At 43.6% G+C, this 9,783-nt stretch overlaps 1 protein-coding gene across 2 annotated transcripts in view; it reads left to right on the top strand.

Moving 5' to 3' along the window:
• The first annotated feature begins 534 nt into the window (after positions 1 to 534).
• MCPH1 (microcephalin 1) overlaps positions 535 to 9,783 on the top strand; it is a 132,392-nt gene continuing 123,143 nt past the window's right edge. For both annotated transcript variants that reach the window (XM_050893464.1, XM_050893463.1), the window contains exons 1-3: positions 535 to 578; positions 3,008 to 3,099; positions 7,012 to 7,130. In XM_050893464.1, coding sequence (XP_050749421.1) covers positions 560 to 578; positions 3,008 to 3,099; positions 7,012 to 7,130 — 230 coding nt within the window. In that variant the 5' untranslated portion in view covers positions 535 to 559. The remainder of the gene's footprint in view (positions 579 to 3,007; positions 3,100 to 7,011; positions 7,131 to 9,783) is intronic.

Below are 9,783 nucleotides of genomic sequence, written 5' to 3'. Positions count from 1 at the left end.
AGAGTTCAGAGGACACTGGTTCTCTGATTCACCTTCCTACAAACTAAAATTCTTCAGAGAAGCCTCCTGAGGACTCCTAATGGTGAACATCGACACAGAAAATTCACTTATTGTTTGGCTTTTCAAAACACTGTTTTCAGCAGCATTCGGCCGTCCCGAGACTCCCCCCAGCGCAACCCTGGGCTGGAGCTGGCTGGACAGAGCACACCTATTTCTGAAAAGGACTTCAGGACGCCAGAACTACTCTGCATCCCTGACTTCTACAGCCACGACACCGGCGACGCTCGGACACCGTCCCTCACACCCCCAGCCAGGCCCTGCCCGCAGGCTCCCCCCCTCACCCGCCAGGACCGCTCAACCGCCACAGAAGCGCCCCCGCTCCCGCCACACCGCCGCGGGCGGGCGCGCCCTACACCTCCGTTCGCGGCGGCCCGCCGCAACGCGCAGGCGCGGCGGGGGCCTGGCGCAGCACGCAGCGCGCAGGCCTGGCGGCGGTGCGTGGAGGCGGGTTTGAACGGTGGCGGGTACCGGAGCCTCTCGGTGCGGCGCCGCGCCGCTAATGGAGCCCGTCCTGAAAGGTACTGGCTCGTCCGCTGTGCGGGGGCAGGGCTGGCGGCCGGGCCGCACTTCTCCCGACGCAGCTGAGGGGAGCCGCCGGACTGGAGTGGGCCCCGTTTACAGCGGTGCCTCTGCACCCCGTCTCCTTGCGGCCCTTTCCCCGGTGCTTCCCGGCGGGGTTGTCGGTGGAGAGCGGCCGGGCCTGGCGGGTGAGGGGCCGCTGTGGGGTCTCCGGCTCGCGGTCGCCGCTCGTCTCCTTCCCCGCCAGGTCTTCTCCCTGCGAGCGGCCCAGCGCTGAGTCTGGGATGGGACCTAGTCCTGGCGGCGGGTCAGTCTTCAGCTCGACCTCGTGGCGTGGCTCGCCCCGCGGGTGGGAAGCCCTCCCGTGGGCGCCGGAGGGGGCGGGGCGGAGAGGGCTTCGCTGCGGCCTTGCTCTGACTCATCGCGAAATCCGCCCGAAAGCGGCGGCGGGGCCTGGCGGCCAGGCCGCCCCCGGCCTGCCCCCGTGGGGCGCGGGTTGCGCCCGCCCGCAGGCCCGGCGGGGGTGTGTGGCCGCTGGGGCGGGCAGGGCTGGAAGCCTCCCTCGAGCAGGGGAGGGAGCGAGTGCCTCTTGGGGTGGCTCCCGGTACGGCACTGGCCGGCGCGGCCGCCGCCGCCTCCCTCTGCCGCCGCGCATCGGTGCCCGCCTGGCTCTTCCTGTCCTGGTCAGTCATGGCTTGACCCTGGCTGGTTTCTTCTGCGTCCTTCTAAATTTCTGCCTCGCTAAGTTGCCCTTTGATGTCTGTTTTTCCCCGCTATCGTCGACTTGTCTGAGACCTTCTAGCATAAGTTGCCCTTTACAAGAACCGAGCTCTGCTCAGAGCTTTTCTAGTTCAAAAAAAGCTCCAAACCTGTCCTCATTTTCCTTTCCATCAACTGTACAAAAACTACAAAGTGCCTTGTCTTTTGTTGGAGTACATTAGATTAGCTAAAATTGGCTAATTATTGTAAAATACACGTTTGCTCCTACTGCAGGTGCATGCAGCTTTGAAGTAATGTTCCTGTAAGTTCCTAGTTTGACCTTCACTGAAATGTTCTAGCTTGTTTTTCTAGAAGAATTGTAACTATGAAGGTTCTAAAATATTTGACGTAAGAGGAAGGTATTGTTTTTTCAAGTGCAATATTTTTCACAATACAGCAATCAAGAAAAAAAGCAACTCTGGCAAAAGCTGCCCTGGTCCAGTAGTAGAATGAACACAATTAAAAGCACATTGGAGTAGACTTGTCTTAAGTTCCCATGTACATCTGAAGTCATAGTACTGATAATAAGATTTTTCCCTGTGGTTTGGCTAAGGAGGTGTTTTATGTTCCATATTTCTCTTGTATGTTAAAAGTATTTCTAGCAATTATAAAAATATGTTAATCTTTATAAAAGTACTAATACAGTTGGAGCATTATTCTGGTTTTCATTTAGAAAGAGGACAGATGACACTACATAATAATGAATCAGAAGGACATACGTAGTAACTAAGATAATTAAGCAATGTTTGCCAAGGATGACCCTTTTAAATTGACACTTTCAGTTTTATTCAGGAGTTCTGAGAGTTGTCTGGCCTGCAGTTTGTGTAAATTTGTTCTTGGTGAACCGGCATTCCTCCAGTTTTCTGGAACTTTCCTGATTCATCATTCAAAATGAGGAACTGGCATGGCCAATGGAGCTGTAGGTCACTTTAGTGCCCATCCTAAGTAAAATTAATGAAAGGAATCTTAGGAGTTTCATTTGCTTATCCCTCTATGTTAATACATCTGGGTTCGTTTGTTTAAAGACCTTCTCAACCAAGGCTGATTTCATTCCTTGAAGAGATTATTAATCTGGTTGATAAAGGAAGCTACTTAAATGCGATATACCTGAAGTTATGTAAAGCAGCTGACATGAAATTGTATTAGCCCGTGTGATATGTACTTAATTTGGGGTGATTCGGTATAAAGGTGGAATTTGAAGTCAATTGGAAATTAAGTAATATTTCTGCAGAGGTTTCTGGGGGTTTGGGGAAGAAATAATTCCATTATGTTTATTTCATTATGTTCTGTAACTTGTGTTACATAAACTTGTCTTTTTTTTGATTAACCTGAAGATTAGCAGTGATTAAATAATGATAAGGGTAAGCAGTCATGTAAAGATACTACATTGCTTGTTAAGCTGGTAGTGTGCTTTAAATAGACCAAGTGAAAAGTTGTGTAACTAGTGTCAAACTTCTAAGTTTGTTCCATTACAGCTAATTTTAAGGGACAGAATTACTCTAAAAAGAACATTCTGCTGCTAACATCTGATACACAGTTTATTAAAAGCTATGTTTGCTACTGAATGCAATATGTGTAAAAGCAAAATTTTGTTGGAAAGGCAGTTTAACCAGTTTTGCCATAGTATATATTTCATTAGCTGTTTATTGTTTTCTCTGTTCTGATCCAGGTATTTCCGCATTTATAGAAGTTTGGTCATCTAACAGAACAGAAAATTACTCGAAAACCTTTGAACAGCAACTTCTTGATATGGGAGCAAAAGTAAGGAAACTGTTTTGAAATAAATACAATAGGAAAGCTCTTAATTACAAACTAGCTTGCTTGTTCTGCTTGTCATGTATATTTCTTTGTGGTATGAGTTTTTAAAGTGCAGGAAGGAAGATAATCACAGACCTGAGAATAGACAAACGTGCTGTAAAATTCTTGCTAGTGACAGATGGGAAATGCATTTAAAGCCTCCTATATCTATAAACCTCTTTGTAGATTAATATGATAGCATGCATTTGTTGTGAAGTTTTGTTCTTGCCACGTACTGTGGGCAAATGAAATCTAAGTGTTGAAAACCTGTGGTTTACAAGTATGTACCTTATGCTGTTTTGTTTTCTTTAACTTTTAGGCAGCTGCTCTGTTGTTACTACAATATTTTCTAACCCAAGTACCATGACATTTGATTCTTCCATTCACTCTGCTACAAATGTGGTTCAACTCCAGAAAGTGCTAGTAAAAATACATCTAAGAGTCTTTGTATATCTCTCAGTGATTTTTTTTCCATATCAAGTATAGTTGACTTGTAGGTGCAAAATATGTTTAATTGCCAGCTGTAAAATTTCAATCAGAAACCAAAGTCAAACTGGCATCTTCCCTTCTTGTACATTATCACTGGTTAATGGAGATTTTTACAGTCCACATCATGCTCTAAATAACACTTGCGTGAACTCCTCGTGCTTTTCAAGTGGGTGTCGTGGTTTAGGCCCAGCCTGCAACAAAGCACCACGCAGTTGCTCACTCACTCCTCCCCCCTGGTGGGGTGGGGAGGAGAAAATACAACAAAAGACTCGTGAGTTGAGAGAAGGACAGGGAGGGATCACTCGCCAGTTATGGTCACAGGCAAAACAGACTTGACTTGGGGGGGATATCAATTTAATTTTGTTACCAATCAAATCCTAAAAACACACCTTCCCCCCACCCCTCCCTTCTTCCCAGGCTGAGCTTTGCTCCCGATTCCTCTACCTCCTCCCCCCCCAGCGGTGCAGAGGGATGGGAATGGGGGTTGCAGTCAGTTCATCACACGTTGTTTCTGCCGCTCCTTCCTCCTCGGAGGGAGGACTCCTCACACTCTTCCCCTGCTCCAGTGTGGGGTCCCTCCCACAGGGGTCAGCCCTCCACAAGCTTCTCCAACGCGAGTCCTTCCCACGGGATGCAGTCCTCCGTGAACTGCTCCAGTGTGGGCTTTCCCACGGAGTCACAGCCTTCTCCGGGCCCAGCCACCTGCTCTGCCGTGGGGTCCTCCACGGGCTGCTGGGGAATCTCTGCTCCACCATTAACCTCCATGGGCTGCAGGGGGACAGCCTGCCGTCTCACGACGGGCTGCAGGGGAATCTGCTCTGGCGCACCTCCTACTTCTCCTTCATTGACCTTGGTGTCTGCATGGTTGTTTCTCTCACATCCCACTCCTCTCTCAGCTGCAGGTTTTTTAGCAGTCTTTTCCCTTTCTTAAATATGCTGTCACAGAGGCGCTATCACTGTTGCTAATTGGCTTGGCCTTGGCCAGCAGTGGGCTCGACTTGGAGCCAGGGAAGCTTCTAGCAGCTTCTCACAGGAGCCACTCCTGTGCCCCTCCCCTGCTACCAAAACCCTGCCACACAAACCCAACACAGTGGGCATGTGTAGGTGTATCTTACTGTAATTTAGGAAATTTTGCTAATCTCCCCAAAGCCTCCCTTTATGAATTTAGCTGAGTGTCCTGGTTTCGGCTAGGATAGAGCTAATTTTCTTCCTAGTAGCTGGTACAGTGCTGTGTTTTGGATTTAGTAGGAAAATAATGATAGCACACTGATGTCTTTAGTTGTTGCTAAGTAGTGTTTATACTAAGTCAAGGATTTTTCAGCTTCTCATGCCCAGCCAGCAAGAAGGCTGGAGGGGCACAAGAAGTTGGGAGGGGACATAGCCAGGACAACTGACCCAGACTGGCCAAAGGGATATTCCATACCATATGACATCACGCCCAGTATATAAACTGGCGGAAGTTGGCTGGGAGGGGTGGATTGCTGCTCAGGAACTAAGTGGGCATCGGTCAGCGAGTGGTGAGCAATTGCATTGTGCATCACTTGTTTTGCATATTCTAATTCTTTTAGTAGTATTATTGTCATATTATTATTATCATTATTTTTCCTTCCTTTCTGTCCTATTAAACTGTCTTTATCTCAACCCACGAGGTTGTTTTTTTTTTTTATTCTCTCCTCCGTCCCACTGGGTGGAGGGGAGTGAGCGAGCGGCTGCGTGGTGCTTAGTTGCTGGCTGGGGTTAAACCATGACACTGAGATAGCGTGACAGAACAGCAGAGTAACTTTTTATTATAAAAGCAAATACAACTCAATAAATAACTCAGGTAACAAATAATTCTTGTTCTTTGGTGCTGTACTATCAGATCTGTGGAATTCTGATGATGTTAGGTTTTTCTCACAGAAAATATGACAAAGCATAAGGCTTCAACATTCCCCTCAAGTTGATCAAAAAGTAGCTGGATATGGTGAAAGGTATAAGCAGATGATACAGATGAACCTATTTAGCAGATCCCTAAGACTGAAAAGGGGTGGTCCTGCCCCTTCACTATTCCAGACACTTCCTTCCCTTTTATTGGGCTGAGCACATGATAGTAAACTGACTTGGCTCACTCTGTCAGGAAAGAAAATTCTAAATTAGTTTTTCACTAGATTGTTGATTCAGACATCTCAAGCTAAGGTCAGGTGAGCAGCAGAGGATGTCCAGGGTAAGGGAGGAGACAGGACAGGTGAGAGGGAGGTGTGTAATGCAGTGCTGCTCCATAATTTGGAGGCAAAGCTATATCAAGCGTCTGTCTCCTTAGGACATGGGCTGTGAGCTGGATACTAGCATAAGCGAGTAAGCAATCATATCTGGAGTCTAAACTTATTCCAAAAGAGATTCATTGGTCCTGTATACCTACGTACTTAAATATCATGGGTTTTTGTCTTCCAAGAAGCAATAAATCAGCTTGCCACCAGAAAGTTTTGGAAAAGCTGAATAGTTTTCTTAAAGCCAAATATAGATCCAACATGTTGGGAGCCAAATATAGTGATGCCATTGAGACCGCAACAGAAAGCTGCACAGCTATTTCCATTTGGCTGTGTTGAGAAGATGCTGCTGTAAAATATGAATTATACTGATCTCACCATGTCAACGATCACAACAACTGATCAAACAGTTTTATGTGTAGGATGTTTAGTCTCCACAAAAGGAAACTTTGGTTGTGAAGAATGGAGTATCTAGGACTAAAATGGTTATCGCTTAGTTGTCAATAGAGGCTGATAACTGAAGATTTGATCAGTTGTATGACGCAATGAAAATGTCAGGTATGATATTAGCTGTACCGACTTAAGTTTTCTGTATTTCTCACTTTTTGAAGTGTTCCTGTATAAATCATTTGTTTGTAGTAACTTCAGCCTTACCTCAAAACTAAAAGTGATCTTTATTGATGAGAATTAGTTTAAAGGATGAGGTTAGCTGTACTCTTTAAGCCTGTGAGTTCTTTGCTAAATAAAAGATGTAATTTGGCATTTCTTTGGACAGTGGCAACTACTTTCTGTACTGGCTGTTGCAAAAGAAATGATGTTGGGCTACATAAATAAAAATGTTGTAAGATTAGTGATACAGCTGGAGTAGGGAGATGAAAATGGTAACCTAGAGAAAAGAAGTTTGAAAACAAAAGGCTACTCTAGCCCTCTAGCATGCATTGCATTGGCTTGACTAATGAGACGAGTTTTGATTGCTTGAGGCTTCTTGCGAAGGTGGGAAAGATCAAGAGTCCTTGACATAATGTTTAGAATAAGTTTTTACGCTAATGGTTTATGCATTAAAAATGGACTACACTAGCTAGTTTCATTAGCGTTTTCTGATTATCAGACTCAAAGATGAGTTCTCTGTGTACTTCTGCAGGTTTCAAAAACTTTGAACAAGCATGTGACCCATGTAGTCTTCAAAGATGGACGTTTGGCTACATGGAGAAAAGCACAGAAGATGGGTATAAAAATAGTTTCTGTACTCTGGGTGGAGAAGTGAGTATTTGTGAATATAATGAATGTGACCCATTCCAGAGATAATGGATTCTAGTATTGTTTTATTTAAAAACTTAAGTACAGTACCTGTTTTTTAATGTACTTAAAATAGCGATAAATCTATGAGTAAATGATAACTTTCCTATGACATTATTCCTATTATAAAGCATCCTACTTGCATAAAAAGGTAAAATGTTAACTCTTGAAAAATGAATGTGTTGAAGTAGTTCCGTAATATATTTGTTAATCATTCAGTGTTCCACTCCTTTGCTCTCAGATGGGCAGTGAAGACCAGATATTTATGTTGAATAGAATTCTTCCATTTTCATATGAAAAAGCACATTTCACCAGGGACATTGTACTGTTTCTGTACTTAACTCCTGTAGACAGAATATGTCCTAGCAAGAAAGAAAACAATCCGTATGTAGTCTGGCTTTTAAGACATTTGGCAGGTTCAGAACAGCACTGCTTGAAGATTGTGAACTACCATATGGAAAAAGTTAAATTTAAAAAAAAAAAAAAAAGATCAAATTTCAGCTGTGCAGTCAGTCCATGAGAATTTGCTAGTCCATAGATGCTTCTCTGAATTTACAAAGTGGTTGTGAGGCCTAACTTAGATTTCAGATGAAGTGTAAAAACACTTGTATTGTTTAAGAATATGCATGTGTTCTGCTCAAACACTCCAATCGATAAATTGCTGTGAAGTCATATAAGTCAAGTAAAGAGGCCCTTTCCTATACCAATTGTAATATGCATGGAGAGATAGAAGTCTGCTAAGTGCAAAAGTAAAACAGAAAAAAAAAAAAAAGTGGGGGGCAAAACTGAGCTCTGCAGCCACTTAAATGTAGGCCAGTACAACTGCAAAACTTGTGATGCAAGTCCATTAGTCAAAAAAGAAATTCATGCAGTTCTGCAGAAGCAGGATTTTTCTTTTTTTTTAAGAATATCGGTTATAGAAGTTACACCTGCACAACCCAACCAGCTTTAACACTGAGGAAGAAATACTTTAAGTTCTCAAAAATGAGAGTGATGCAAAATTTTATTTATGTGAATATATCTTTCTGTGACCTGGTACTATCTGAGTGCATAAGAATGATGGTCATTTCAGTAGGAATCTGTGGTTATAAAATTAAATATGCTCTTCAGATGGCTGAGTGTATAAATACGGAATTGAAACCTTAGTCACAGGAACTATAAACTATTTGAGGACTTGGATGTGCTATAGTAAAAAGGATCCTGAAAAAGTACAGGTGAGTAGCATCTGCAATGGAAGAAGAATGAGGGTGCCTTACAGGGGAGAGTCTAGGATGTGTAATACAGAAATTCTGTCTCTGTAATAGCAGTTCCACCCCAAGACTCTCCTCTGCAATACTGGAAGGTATTGAGTGGATGAACACTGTAGAAAGCTCAGACATAGAGACAGCTGGATATGTGGTACTGTAGGGGACAGCATGTAGCTTTGAGATCCAGATGTAAAAGCCTCAAGAAACTTTTAACTGTTGCTGGATACCAGCAACAAAGGAAAAGACAGGAGAAAGGATCTGGAGGGAAAACTTAAACCGTTTGGTATGAAAGAAGACTAGCATCTTCCTGGTATTTTTTGAAGTGTTTCTAGTATCATGCTCTGGACAAGGCAAGATCTTGCTATATGGCTTAGATGGGGGGGGGGCGGGGGGGAGGAGATGGGAGGGGGAGGGACACGGACGGATGGATGACACCCAAGCTGTGAATTTTGATTGAACTTTTCTTTAATCTTTTTCTTCTGCCTTTTAGTTTAAAGTTAATGCCAAAAGGTACACAAGAACATACAACTTTGATGTATACTCTAGGCAGAATTCATAGGAGTATCATATCCTTGAGCAAAGTATAAGTCAGGAGCGGTAGAAGCTTACATAAGAGAGAGTAATGAATAGTCTCACTAGTCATAGGGTTATTCAAATGAGGCACAGACAATACAAAATTAAAATGGGTCTGTGCTAGTATACATGCTAAAATTTTTTGTAATAAGATGAGGGAACTGGAGTGCCTGACTTTAAATTATACGCCTAGTATATCAATATCTCAGAAATTTGGTAGGCAGAAGACAGTCTGTTGAACCCTGGGACAATGTAAACAGGAAGGACTGAATAGTCTGTACCAGTAAAATAGTGGTCCTGTATGAATGGAAGCTTAGTTTGAACATGATAACTGTGTAAGCAAATAATGCAGAGTTCATATGAGTTGAAGTTTTAGCGTCGCTAAAACAAGATGGCTTGATTAACCAGCTGCTCCATTCAATAGCGAGTGGAACGTTCTCAGAATGGTCAGAAATGCTGTGAAATGTCATTGTAAAGGGCAACTTTCTAGTGTAGTCTGGGGTTTGGGTGACTCCTGTTGGAGTGCAGTGCGAAGACATATTTTAGGTATTGCTTGGTCTTAATTGGTTTGTGGATGGTTGTTCAAATTATTTCAAAGAACTTCTTGTAAGTATGGCCACAGTGTAAGATCAGTGTTCACACTGGAACAGCAAAACCCAAGAAGTTCTGTGACAGTGCTCAACTTTAAAAAGGAGTCTACTTAAAATGAAAGAAGTTCTGTTAAGAAGCTAAGACAGTGAAGGGAATAAAATTCTTGCTGGTGTCAAGGAGACTATTTAAACCATAAGTCCTCTTAA

Source organism: Gymnogyps californianus, chromosome 3 (genome assembly GCF_018139145.2).
Source record: "Gymnogyps californianus isolate 813 chromosome 3, ASM1813914v2, whole genome shotgun sequence".
Taxonomy (NCBI): Eukaryota; Metazoa; Chordata; class Aves; order Accipitriformes; family Cathartidae; genus Gymnogyps; species Gymnogyps californianus.
Note: the sequence above shows the minus strand (reverse complement) of the source record. Positions and strands in the feature narration are given on the sequence as shown.